At 31.2% G+C, this 15,177-nt stretch overlaps 1 protein-coding gene across 3 annotated transcripts in view; it reads right to left on the reverse strand.

Annotated features, from left to right (window-relative positions):
* Atpalpha (sodium/potassium-transporting ATPase subunit alpha) overlaps positions 1-15,177 on the reverse strand; it is a 54,521-nt gene that overhangs the window by 9,734 nt on the left and 29,610 nt on the right. For 2 of the 3 annotated variants that reach the window (XM_074137943.1, XM_074137946.1), the window contains one exon: positions 8,907-9,001. The exons of the other annotated variant lie outside the window; for it this stretch is intronic. In XM_074137943.1, coding sequence (XP_073994044.1) covers positions 8,907-9,001 — 95 coding nt within the window. The remainder of the gene's footprint in view (positions 1-8,906; positions 9,002-15,177) is intronic. 3 annotated transcript variants of the gene reach the window in all.

Raw genomic sequence — 15,177 nt, forward strand, 5'->3', positions numbered from 1 at the left:
GGAAATTTTAGTTTTGTAATTTTTTGTTTATGAGCAAAATAAAAATAAATGTATGTAAATTAATTAATTTTAAAAAAAATCAATAGTTTTGTGGTGTGTTAGTTTGTCTCGAAATTAGTAACTCATTCTGGTTGTTTTGGTTTTTTTAATAATGGTTAATTAATTTACTCTTTCAATTTTTATTTTTTTTAGGTTTCCCCCCAAAAGTTATTATTTCTGGCAACTCAATGCAATGAAACATTATATTGTTATGTTATGTTATCTATATATATAAAAATTTCAGCAAGTTACAGTTGCTAGCATATACAGGTGAGGTCCATCTAACAGTAAATATTAAGGTTATTAAAGGTTTAGATTGGCTCTATTGCTCAATGGCCAATTTAAACTTTGGTCTTAAGTGAGAAGTTGACGCTGGCCCTAAACCAGGGAATGCACGATTCATCTGAAGATTGAGATGACATTACAGCAAATTAAAAGCTAGGATGTCTTGGTACTACGAAATGCTATTTAAGGCCGTTTGGGTATTTTTTATTGGGTTCCTGATCCTGTTTTATGCAGATATTATCTGCTTCCCTACAGTGTTGCACGATTATTCTCAGTATCATAGTTAGGGATTGCGTTGTGACTTTCATTTAACGTATCAGCACTTTTGTCATTTCTTCCAACCAACTCCTCCGCTTGGTAATTACGATCTAGAATATTTGACGGAATAAGTGACTTGAACAGTAATTATCAACCATTTCTGTTCACCAACATAATGGGTTATTAATCTGGGATTCAAGATTGTTGCAGTTTATTTGCTTGAACCAAATTTATAATATATTTAAACTCAAATGATTGTTTAATACTATGTATGTAGCATCACTGAAGTGGAAATAAATATTTCCGAAACATAGGAACTTAAAAGTTATTTAAAAAAAAAATTGACTTGATCCTTCCACCGCTAGATAAGTCAAACTAAACTGTAAATATGCGCAGAAAATAGTTAAACTTTTAAGCCTTATTTCTTTTCCTAATCCTCAATAAAAAATAGAAATGAAAAAACGTTTGTCAATTAGACCGTCAACTCGAAACAACTAATTGAAAAAAATAGATGAAAATTGCAAATTGTATTTAGAGCTATTATATCAAATCCACGAAATTCAGTGTTGAACATTTAACTTCACAAGTATTCAAGATTGAAATTATGTTATAGATAATAAAACACAACAATTAAAATGAGATATACAAATTGATGCCAGAAATTTGAAATTATTTAATTTCTATGGCGTAATTATGTTTTTAAAACATTCTTTTTTTGTTAAAAAAAATAAATTTAAACTTAAAGGTCAAAGGGTTTAAAAAAATAAACTAATAATAATTTTAAAAAAAATCAAAAGATATTTTTTATGAGAAGATTTTCTATTATCATGAATTTCATGAAGATTTTTCATTTTAAAATCACGCATGCAACTTTTCCAAAGGGTGTTTACCTTTTTCTCATATTAACGAAAATTATCAGATTTTAATTTTATATTGTAATTTTATTTGTAGGTATTGTTTTTTATTTATTATTATTGGAAGGATATAGATTTGAATAAAAACAAATGCTTTTGAATTCTTTTTTTACGGAGAGCAAAATCCAAAAATTTATTACACTGATTAATTTATTAAACCAAGTTTCAAAGGTACAAAGTTCAATCTAAGCTCAAGCTTAAAAAAGTACAGGTTGTCAAAATAAAATAAAATTTCCAAAACGTATTACCAAAATGGTAAATTTAAGACTTTTTTGAGGATCTATGCAGCTTGTTCTAAACCATGTCGTTAAAAAATTAACAGAAATCAAAACAAAGAAATATTGGACTGGAGTATTGCTCATCGTTAACCTCTAATGTAAACAAAGTAAAAAAATATAATTTTTTATAAGTTTTTAGCCCTGAAAATGACCTAGTCCCTAGGTCGAAAGCTTGAGAAAAAATTAAACATGACTGAAATTGGTAAGAATCTTTCTTCCTTTTAAAAAGCTGGAGTTATTTAAATTGAAAGGCAGACCTCACGCAGAAGCGAAATTCCCAAGGTAATCTAGACTACAAGTTCTGTGATGTCAAGATTAAATTATGAAGGCACTGAGAAATATTTATTTATAGTGTTAAGAAATGTCAGCCCATCTCAAACTTCCATAAATTGAGGAGAAAACTATACGAGTTAACTATACGAAAACAATACTAGGATACTAAGAAACACAAAGACCAGCTCAAGGGCCGTAAGCAATGCCAAATGAATTAATGAATTTCACGCATGAACCACCGAAAAAGGCTCAAGATGGGGCACGGGTACTAAAAATTGGCGACACATGTCTGAATTGGAATATTTTTTACACGTCTGAATTGAATCCTCTCACTGCAATAATCGCGTTTTAAATTACCAAATTTGTATCTGACATTGAACTTTACTGAACGTTCAGACACTTCAAAACCGGGCGTTGTAGTACGCGGATTACCTACGCAATGCTAAATGAAACTAAATGAAATTGTAGCTCAACCCCAGCAAAATCACCATCTCGAACTCCGTTAGCTATCCTAATAAAAGTCATTTTGAGACATGAAGCTCGCTATCAACTAAGCTAACAGGTAAAGATGAGTCTAAAATAGAAGTAATAACTCATGTGAGTATTTTTAGGAAACCTAACGTTTCGAACAGTGTTGCAGTAGATTGATATCAAAGATTACATAGAGCCATTGCAATGCATGACATAGAACCTCTGTAGGAACTTCAAAATACCGTTGCTGTAGAAGCTGTATAGAAATTTAATTCCTTTTGAGATTTTTTAAATATTTTTATAATTAGAAAAGTTTGTGTTTTGTATTTTTGAAATCGATCCTAATTTAAACAATTTAATAAATTTCCGGATTTACTTCTATAAAAAAGTCAAAGTACATTTGTTTTATTAGAAATATTTTTAATTAAACTAGAAAATAAAAATGATGACAATAAAATGGAAGAGGATTTAAAGCCAAACAAAATTTAAAAAATCGAAAAAATGAAAAGAACAAAAATAATTAAAAAACTGAACAAAGCAACAGTGCAAATGCTGTATCCACATTGACTGAACACAAGTTTTGAGTGCAAAACAGTTCTTTCTTTTTTTCATTACTTATTTGTTCAATTATTATGTTATTGTGTCTATTTTAAATTTTACTTACCTTATTTTAATTTTATTATGAGTGTACTTTGGTTTACTATAAAGAAAATGCTATATACGTATAGATTTAAAAGATTTTAATTGTCCGGTTGCTGTGATAATATTCGCACGAGATAAAGAAATACATTATATATATAATACATATTATATATAAATGTTCCAATGAAAATGATACTATTAAAGAAAAGTTTGTCTTGTGTCTTCGGATGCGTAAGGTTACTACTACTAGTCTTACGCTTTTCTTTAAATTTGGAATTTGGTTTCATATTTTATTCTTATTGATGTTTTGCAGGTGATGATGAGAACACATTATAATGAAATGGCTCTTCAGAGAGGAACCTTTCGCTAGACTTTCTTCGAAAACTCTCTTAAATATTTTCTTGGTAAAAAATTTAAAATAAAGTTATAGATCCACATGTTGTTATCTAGGTACAAAGTTAAAAAAAAATGCGAAAAGTTTTTTTAAAAATCTTTAAAAAGCTGAAAAATCGATTCTGGAAAAAAGACATTTCCGGAAAGGTAATTTTGTTCAAAAGCTTACTTTAGGGTCAGTACACTGACTACAAAACTAATTTCAAACAAAAACTATCTCAAGAGTGTTAAGAGAAAGTTTTATTACTTATTACAGCACTAAGTAAACTTTACTTACATCACAGGACAAGAGACAGTTTTAGAAATGACTTCATTCACATCTAAACTTCTCAAAACATTTGTTATTTCTAAAATAAACTCAACTCCTGAAAATTTGAGACAAAAATTTTTGAGAAAAAAAAAACCTCTCAACCTAATGTTTAGCTACGATTTTCAAAAAATTAGCTTACAATGGCTTATCACTTTTATTGGATGCACAACGACTTTGGTTATATTGTTTTTAATGATGCTGTATGGTAAAATTTTTCTTGTTCAATTATAGTACATGGTTGCACCAACCTAAATAAACTAACTATGAGAATGGTTTAAAAGGTACAATATTTTTTTTTTTAGTTTAAAGCGGAAAATACTATGATTTTTCTAAGAAATCTGCTAAGGAAAAAGTAGTTGTAAATTTGTCCGCATTTACTAATTACATTACTTTTCTAGTTATTTCTAGAGCCAATTCAGTAAGTAGATGAAAATGGTTGCAAGCTTCTACAAATTGGATTACGGACTTTTAGGTTCAAAACGTATATGTGTATGCAAAGGAAAAAGTAAATTCATTCAAAAATTGCGAGACTAGAAAGGTTATTTTTATTTGTTAATTTTATATTTTAAAGAAGATATTATTATTACTATTATTAAAGGTGTCTAAGGGCGTGGGACCTAAGCCTAATGCCTTATCTTCCAAATTACTAATTCTTCTCCCTAAACCCTAAAGGTAGTCTACCGAGAAATAGCCTTCAGGTCTGCCTATAATATACCGAATTTTCTTAAGGTCTAAATACTTTGAAAGTATGTCTCTCACGCGAATACCAATCCGTGAAAGCAAAATGGGAACACTGACCTAGGTAGTGATACATTTTCCCAACTCTCTAGTCGCAAATCCGATACCCATTACTGACCGTCCTTCTTAATTTGGGCAAATGGCTAGCCATCTAATCTTAATAGATGCAGTGAAAGGGGAAGAAATGTTTTTTCGATTCCCCCATGATCAAATTCTTACTTAATTTCTCTACCACAAAATGCTTCGTGACAGCTACCGCTGGATCAGGACCACAGAACAGTATTTAGGCTCCTATTTTAGAGAATTCAACCGCTCCTTTTTGCAGCACCTTGTTCAGGTACCTAGAGAACCTTCACATTATTCTTGTGAGTAAGGCCTCTGACTCTTCTCCCACATTCTCCCACTATTATGGAACTGAAATACAGGACTTGCTCAAAACCTTAACTGAAACAATAAGTCCCACTCTATTTTGGTAGGCATTAGCCACACCTCTACAAATTAATAAATAACGAAAAAATGTCGATATTTGTAGTTCCAACATTCGTGGCTGGAATCTCGTCACTCGAAATGTTAACTTCGTACCTAACTACGAATAAATACTGAAGGTTTAATTTCTGGAAAAAAGGTTCAATTATGTTATTCTTAAATAACGTGTATTCGGACAAAGAATCACGATAATTTTTTTTTTAACATCTGGTTGGATTCGCAATGCTAGTAGATATTATCCATGATTTCTTCCGCTATACGAATAATTTCATACTAACTGGATTTTTATAGCATTTTAATTCATCTTCATATATGTATACGTTTACCGAAATTGTGTAGAGAAAATTCGACTTCTACTAATTAAGCCACAGCTACTTTTGAAAAGTTTTATAAGCGGAAGTCAAATTTTCTGTTCACAATTCTCGTGAATCTCTGAAGATGGACGAAAATCCAAAACCGGTCAGAACAAAAAGAAAGAAGTATGTTATGGTGGCCGTAATCATCATGAAAAAATTAATTTGCAGGATTTCGAAAAACGTCTCTAACAACCTTACTGAAAGGCCCTGAGTAATTTAAGCTGAAATATCTATTTTTATATACTAAAAGAGCTATAAATTTTAACGTTTCAGCTGCAATGGAGTCTACTACCAAGTATTAGTGGCAATATGCTTTAATTAAAAATATATATTCCTACCATATAGGATTCATTCTTTTTTATGTCTAAATACAAAACTAAAACCTGATTTATAAATTCACAATATTGGTTTGGGGAAGCACCCGACATAATCCGAAATTAAAAGTAAGTAAAATAACTTTAATGGAGTTTGTACTCTGCTTTAATTACAAATTCATGGCGTTTACTTGGGTGTAAAAGCGGTTATTTTTATCGTATTATATAATAATAGTAAGGTGAAGAAGTTTTGCAACCCGTGAGCTTGAGTGTTCTAACGTAATCATTCTTCAAGAGTTTACACTAAACTAAATCTTAAAAAATATTTTCAAATAGGTTAACTGCAATAATATAATTTGACATTTTGTTATTTGGTTTAACAAAATAAATTCTAAACATGAAATAAACGGATTTAATTTACTGGAAATTGTTAAACACAATTAAAGAGCTAGAATGGAATTGAATGGAAGTTTGAAGGCATTTAGAAAAGCAGCGTGGTTAAAAAAAATCTGGTAGGAATGAATGAGCAAAAGAAATGACAAATGATGAAACGGGACCACAACAATCCGAACACTCTGATGAAAGCAAGATACTGGGTGGGAGCAACTTCTCAGCAAATCGCTGTGTATGTTTTGTTGAAACCGTTAATTTTAACCCTAACGAAATGGATATTTATGCTCCAAGTAGAGGGAAGACTCAATTAGAGGAGGTGACCTCCATGTTCTGAGGCAAGCTATGGTTTGGAGCCCCCATTTCCTGCAGAGGGATTTTACAGGCCAAAGCTCAAAAATTCCTAAAACAGGCGATTCTTGACTTTCTTTAATATTCTTGTATTTGTCCGATGCTGGCTAAGAGTGTTTATCTCAAATGCTATACGGTAAGCGAATATAGACCATGGGAAATTACTGCAAGTATTGGGTTAAGTTTTTAAGCCTTACTGTAAGTTTGTACCAGATGCAATAGTACAGATCAAATATGTTGAGGGATAAGCTTCTCACAGATCTTTTATACAGCATTACCAGTATAAAAGAAATCATAATATGCTTCGATAAAAATAATCTGTTATTTAATGCTGTCCAACAAACATGTCGGAGCACAGAATATGAATTTGGTAAAGTATAGGTTCCTGGCGGTCGAGATAGACTTTACCTATAAGGTATGGAATTCATCTCGCTGGTGTAGCTAAAAGATGAAAAACTGGGCAGACTCAGAATATGAGAGACGCTTATAACAGAGATTCAGCAATCCTGCTAGATCCACGGAACGTAGTTCAAATATTCTATAGATCTATTTGGGATTTTTGCAAGTTATTTTAAAATTATGCCTCCCTCCTATTTCTTATATAAGAAATAAACATATTAACAATTATAACTCCATTTAAACTCAACCACCATTATACCGTCACAAAAGTGAACCATTGAATCGAAGAACTGACAGTCCCTTGAATAAAAATAACTCTTATTAAAAGTAATACTAAAAATACAATAGTTGAACAAAAAAAAATAATTGCACTATAGTTTATAGTTTTGATTATACCTCTGTTTTGTTTTTCTGAACACATGCACTAATACACAAACAACACTGACACATGCAATACAACATCACAGACACATTTGGCGAGCTAAGATATTCTGAAGTTTCTTGTACTTACCATAATTAATAGGTTTTAAAAACCATTTAAGTGCTGAGTAAATAAGACTCGAAGTATTTAATAAAGAAAAAAAAAAAGATATAAAATGAAACTGAAATATTCGAAACTAGTAGTTTTAATTCGTAACTATGAAAGTAAAGGAAACAAATTTCCAATTTACCCAATAAAAAACCTTTCAGTTAAATAAAATAAATAAATTAGAATAAAAACGAATTTAAAATAATTGCCTAAAATTTCTGATATTTCCAGTCTCAAAAAAGGTTTTGTCATTATCTGAAGTGCATGTCAAAGACAAGACAAAGTCAGGACTTTCTCTTAAAATCTTTCTCTGGAAAAGTAATAAATGTACAATGTGCAATTATTATTCCAAAATTTTAAAGAATATTGGTGCATCTGTTTTCACGAAAATTCCGGATTTTTTTTTATCGTTGATTTTACCCGTACTTTTGTTTTCTTAAAACTATGACCGGTTTTTGCATTTGCATCCCATCATCAGAGATTAATTCAGGTGGAGAGAATTTGATTTTCACTCTCAACAGCCTTTCTCACATGCCAAAATCTTGACTAAAACCATCAATCTTAGATGACGGATGAACATCTGATACGGGTCAGAGCTACAAGAAAATGTGCCTGGTTATATTGGATAAAATATACAACTTTCAGGATCAAACTATTATCATAAAATCTATTCAAGTTGAACGATAGTTGTACTCAAATTTAGAACAATTACAGCAATATTTGTATTGTTCATTATTTTTATTGACTGCATGTACATTGTACGGACTGTGTCGTTAAGTTTTTATTCCTCTTCATAAGTTGTAGGTGATAGATCTGTATACTAAACCGACTTGGGACTCTTAATACGATATAATTAAGGTTAAATATCACCTTTACTTTATACAAGTGGTGGTACATTATTTGAGGAAAACTTAGATAAAATTTCCAGTATTTATACAGGAGTTGTTAATCACATTACAGACCATGCTTAAAGTTGTAATGCCCCTTATAATTATACAGTTTTTCAATTTGTACGTTGCACTGATTCACAAGACTTAGACGTCGAAATCCCTCACAGAATAGATGGATGATTTGTATACTGTACTAAAAAGGGACACATTAGACGGCATTCATTTTAAATGCATTACGGTATAAGCAAGTTTACAAGAAAATCGTCTTATAAGCTACAGTAGTTGCAGTTGAAAGTAATGCAAAGTTTAGCGACCTAGAAGTTTTACACACATAAATATTAGGCCAAAACATTTTTTTTTTTTTTCAAACTAATGGCTTAATAGCAACTTTGTCTTGTCTTAACTGTAATAAATTTTCCTAAAGATAATACAACCTTTTATGAGATTAGGAATTCATTTTCAAAATTTTGGGCACAATAATTTTTTTTTTTCATCACCCCACAAAAAAATATCCAAAATTAAAAACAGAAAAAAATTCATTCAGAAAAATCTTTGTAACTTGAATTCCTTTTTTTGTTTTTTGAGATTACCTTTCATTGACTAGCTTATCGGTGAATGGGTTTCGAGGCTGCCGCTTCATTATATCACTTTCCGCTTCCTCATAGGCCAAAGATATAGCAGGTACCTGATTCGGACATGGTGTTAAAAAAAAAATAATAATAATACATAGTGAAAAACCACACATAAAAAATAAAATAATAAAAAATTAACATCAAATAATGTAGAAACTCATAATAAAACACACTATCTCTAGGAGTCATAAATCATTGAAAGTAAATTAATCAAACAAAAATCAATAAACAAAAATTTGGAAATTATTTTTCAAAAAATAACAAAACTAATGTAACATTACACTAGATGTATATCAAAATAATAAAAATAGTTACAAAAATAATAATAATAATAATAATAATAAACAAAATTCACTAAGGCGCCAATCTATATACATATATATATAATATACCTCATTTCTGAATAGGGTGTACGAAAAGAGAATCTCGCCCACTGGAAGTCAAACTTACAAAACTTCTAAAGATCTCTATACTACCGTATCCTGGAGCTCAACTTATGATGCCAAAATTAAGAAGTCTTTATGGGGATTAAAATCGAGAATGAGTGGTATAAATTGACTTTATGCACCATATATGTATATTGATTGACCAATTGACTGATATAATACATTATTAGTTTGATAAATGAATTAATAGATCCGACCAATTGGTGAAAAGAAGTAAGATTGATTGTTACATGGATGGAAGGCTTAATTTATTTGTTAAAGGGGTAAGATAGATAGGTTATTAGATAGACAGATTTATAGAATGATGGTGTGTAGATTGTAGACTGATTTTTATTTATAAGGCTATATTTATATTTGACACCTGATTTGTTGGCCAATCACCTAGAGGGCCGTAAAAGTAAGTTTGAGGATTCTTTCAAGAATTTCCTACGTTGCCAAGAGCATTACGTCTTGGTTCATTAATCGAATCCTACAGAACATTGTTTATGAGTTCAATACTGAGTTATGATTGTACTGAGTTCAATTAAAAGGAAGTAAGTCAGCTCCAGTATCTGCAAGATCGCGCATTTATTTGTTTATTTTTATTTATTTATTTTTTTGTAAATTTTAGGATACTTTTCTGACAAAATAAAATGGTCTTTACGTTAAGCCAAATGTCGTACTCCCAATTTCGGCACCGAGTATAAAATATAGTTGTATATTTGTGTGTGTATGTACATTCGAGCTAACAAAGAAGAGCGATTAGTCAAGACACAACATTGCTTTGCAGAATCCATGTATCCCTAGAGCAGGGATAAAATTATGTAGGCACAGTTATAGTTGGAAAAGTTCCTAAGCATACATAAATCAATGAAAACAAGGCAGTCGGATTTCCTCAAAGGGCATTAGAGATGCCTGGGATTTCTGTATAAATTACGCGGTGAATGATTAAAAAAACAGATGTCATCCTCTTTCCAGCGGTGGACTCGCAATTTAATGAAGAACATAGAGGCAACTGTGCTAAGAAGATTATGAAGTAGATAGGTAGGTTTTAGGCGTCAAAATCTACCAAGTCAACTCTAAGCTGGTGAAGGACTGTATTAATTTCCTCACTGAGGTAGAGTTCTACAATAAGCTCACTCTACTCTGGGAAAGCAGATGATCTGGCTCAAAATGAAGGTTTTACTAAACCATTTTTGGACCTAGAATCTTCCAGTGGCGTGCCTAGATTTCTGATGATTTCTAGTGTCCAAGTCTTGATGGCATAATAACACTGAGGCGAAAGACGACAAAGTATCCATTAAAAAGCCTTGCAATCGCAAACAGCTTACTTGCTAGTGTAGGTGTAATCTGGAATATTGTAGGCTTGGGAAACATTTGAACTTGCTGCGCCTGGACAACATAGTGGCCAACATTACAAGCTTTGCTTAACTGAGTAAACTATCCTGTCTTCAGTACTATACGAACAAAGTTCTGTTTCTAAGCTGCCTTTCACGTTTTGATGAATTGCACCTGTATATATCACTTCGTAAATCATACAAAAATAAATATAATTAGAAAGGGCTAAAAAAAAAAATCTATCACAATCCCGAGTTATGAACTTCCTCCTGGCTTCCTCATTAATGGGAATGAGAACGAAAATTAACCCAACAACAGCAAGTAGCAATCTTACCAACTTATGGTTGGTAGAACTTCATCTTATAAGGTAACTTCATCGTACAAGAATAACTGAGTTTAGCTTTTCCGTTCTGCAATTATGACAAGAATGTGGACTTGATTCACCTGCTGGTTTGTAGCACCAGCTGTCCATAGCTGGTATGAACGGAAGATGAACAAAAGAATTTGTGACGCTAGTGTCTAGAATACACGCACAAACATACGGACGGAAGCAAATGGGAGCTTTTCCCAATCAAGAGTCAAGGCGTTGTATATAAAAAGTGTTGCTTGACTGAGCAAGAAACTCTAGCAAAACTTCATTATGAAGGATAGGTAAAAGTGACAAACCTTCAAAAGAACGGTAAAACGCGCCCCGGCGATAAATAGAGAAGCACCTCTCAGGCAATTAGCACATTAGTTAACCGGAAATGATCACATACCCCCCTTATTCACTAGCACCAGAGCTCGAATGCGCCCACAATTAGTAACCTGTACACACCAACACAAATATATTTTATATTAAACGCACATATACACTCACATACACACGCATTATATATATATATATATATATATGTATATAGATTATATTACGATAAAGAAAGCTTCTGTGCAGGATTATAATATTTCATCAGTCACAGAATCAATGTTCCAGCTAAAGAGTGGAAACAAATATAAAAGAAACAAAAAATTGGAAAATAAAAAATTTTTGTGCATAAGCAGTGTCGCCACACACACAGGATTGCTTAGATTATATTCTGTTTTTTGAAGTTTCATTACTGACTCATGTTATTTTTTTACAGTTAAAATTTAAATTTCCTTTCATTAAAAAACTACTTTACTAAGAGGCAAAAAAATATTTGATTCAATTTTTTCAAATTTCAGTGTACTAAAGTGTATCGTTTTTCAAAAACAGAAAAAAAAAAATTTAAAAAAGCAATTTTGAAGCAAACGGTCCAAATTAATTTTGTTTGTTTCATTGACATAACCACATACAATTTTTTTGGTAAAAATTTAAAAAAGAACGGTATTTTTACCAAAAAAAAAAAAAAAGGATAAAAATACAAGCTGTCTCCAAATTTGTGTTACTGTTTCTTACTGCATACTTCAAATCAAAATACATGTTTTGAACATTAGCGGAAATGAACTAAGAGTTATGTTGTGGTGCATATACTAGTATAAGTTGTATGACCCCACATTCCTAAATCTTTGATCCAGGGAAAATGTTTTAAATAAAGATGGTTAGCAGTTAGCGTCAATTAGTTTCCCAAAATATTCCAAATAACTCAATCAAGAACTGTTCAGTAATATAGCATTTGAGATTAACCGATTCTCCTCAAACTTGGAATCATCTGAACTATATTCTACAGTTCTTTCGACATTAGGTGGCGGAATAGTAAATTGGTCTGGAAAAGCATCAGAGGGAAGCTTAAAATAGCAATTCCTCGGAAAGACCTTAAAAACCATTTTCAAGAAGTCAAACTTCTTATAATTCATTTTCAAGAAGTTTATGGTAAAGCCATTTGGAAGAAGTTTATAATAAGAGTGATAGGCTTTTAGACAGGTAAATAGTAAAGAAAATTATAGGAGTCATTTTCAAAAATCATGAAAAACTAAAAAATATCGTATTAACTAGTTTGCTCTTTCGGCAAATATAAATGCCAATATAAAGCGGCAAAAATACTAAAGCGAAATAACAAGTTTCCTTGTCAAATTGCACTCAAGAGCAATTCCACACTTAAGTTAGCAAGTCTGCAGGTAACGTGTTTCGTGTTAAGTTAAGCGCAAATATCCTCCTCTCCTTTCTACCTTTCCCATAGTATAGAAATTATAAACTCAGTTGACTGTGTCTGTGTTTTGTGTACTGCGTCTGTTAATTCTGTTTTGCAGCAAGTGCACGGAATACTAGTCGTTAGATTGCACTTGTAAATGTTTGCCGCTCTTAACTGTTCTTCTAAGGGTGGTAGCTTTAGTATTACATTTTTGAAACCAACATCACGTAGTACACTGTTTACGGGACATTTTTCTTTTCGACCTCCCGTAGAGGTCGAGTACTTTCAAGAGCCTTTTGTTTAATTACTTCAGATATAAAATCACGCTATAACATTCACGGTTTTCTAAAAAAGCTTCACAATTAAGGGAAGTGTTTGATAACCTCAACCATATGTGAATGGTTCATGGCATAACAGTAGCAGAAAAGCGATCATTTTTTTTATATCACCCAATTATTTCTACCGATAATTCGAAATGTATAATTACTTTGCAATACTTCTAACTCCAGGAAGTCGAAATAAAAAAAAGGAAAAATAGAGACAACTTGTATAATAGCTTTGAAAATATGTATATATATTATATCATACATATATACATACAAACTCGCACGCACACAAATATATTATACATTCTAACCCGGAGATAAAATAAAAAATGTAAATGTATTCATAATTTCTCCAAATTAGAATATATAAAGAAAAATTAAAATTTCCAGATTTCAATAAAGTGCTGGAAAAAAAAAAAACTATGCAAAACTACAGAAATAGTATAATAGATATAACTAAATTTTACTAAAAACTATTCTAGAAACTTTAAAAAAATGTTAAAAAATAAATATTTTGTAATTCACAGAACAAGAAAGCACTGCCAAATTAAGAAATCAGGCCTATATGAAGGAAAAATTTTAAGGATTCTAAAAATAAATTTGAAGGAACAGAAAATAAATTATTTAATAAAATAAATGAAAATGAAGTGCTAAATTATTAGAGAGGAGCCAATATATTAGCCATGAAAAACTCTAAAGGTTAACCCAGGAGTGAGTGCTTATAGTTTTTTAAAATGGAGTCAAACTTCAGAGCTTAAAATTGTGTGGGTTTAAAAGGTAAAAGAAACAAGAAAAGACCCTTTTTTCATACACATTTGCTGTACAGATACTGTAAGTTATAACATGAGTAAAGTAACGGCAACCCTCTCACCAACTCTAGATAGCGACTGTCTCCGTACTCCAGATCTACAGAGACAAACTTATTGAGCGGATAGCTGGAGCACAAAAAAAAAAAAGTAAATAAATCTAAAGAGTCACTCTTTCGAAAAACATTCGTCCAGAGTAAATAGTTGGAAAAATTCGTTCACAATAATTCATTCGAGTTCAGTTTTAACAGGGGTCTAACTGCACTTAACGATCACTTCTAGCTTGACACAAGATAAACCCAACATCAATCCTAAAAATTCTATTTAAATTCCGCCACCATTCTCATATCTTCATCTTTCCAGCCTAACTCATTGCTCATCGGCCGGTTTTCTAAATATATCACATCTACGTAGTACAGCAAAACACAAAGAACCTATTAACGGTTAGGATGCACCAAAAAATATATGAACAAAATAGTTTACGGCTTGTTATGTTACCTAATTTTCCTGAGTAATTTTGGACATTGCAAATGATTTCAACTTTAATATTCTAACTTTAATGAGCCGCGATCCAAAATAGGAACTTACCTTTTGAGGTTATGGTGTTAAGGAGAAAAACGAGGTAACACACACACACACACTACTTTCATCAAGTTTTTCTTCAAACTGCGAATGTTAATCAAATGTTAGGTATCCTCAATAAAAGTTCATGACACTAAAAGGACTTTTGAAAGAAGCTTGTTGTCTCAGAATCTCTCCTTAAAATCAATTTTTAAAAAAGAATTTCAAACATAAGCTATGAGATTTTAAATATGTAGACGGTGAATAAATGCTTTAAAAAAATCTTTCAATTGATACTACAAAGTTCTCGTCTACCAAAGCTCTCATTGAAATATTAAATATTTCAATATTGAATATTGGCTGAAATATTTTCATTCACAAAATGTAACAGAATGCAAACACCTAATGGCAAGGTATGACGAGCGCTTAAACTAATCAGCTTCTTTATGATTTTCTTCAGAACGAAAACTCGATTTACATCAATTAAAATTCACTTCATTTATAAAAATAATGCCTCAAGCCTATCTTTTCCTTTTTGACCGACACCCACCAAAAAACGAATTACACCCTAAAGTTTGGCTCATTTCAAAATCCTTAAGCTCCCTAGGAAGTTACTAAATTTTATTTAGATAAAGAGAAAAAATTAATTAATTAAACAATTCTTGAAATTAATACTGATAGTT

The sequence above is a fragment of the Rhodnius prolixus genome, unplaced genomic scaffold, assembly GCF_049639745.1.
Source record: "Rhodnius prolixus isolate KJV_2025 unplaced genomic scaffold, Rpr scaffold_11, whole genome shotgun sequence".
Lineage (NCBI taxonomy): Eukaryota > Metazoa > Arthropoda > Insecta > Hemiptera > Reduviidae > Rhodnius > Rhodnius prolixus.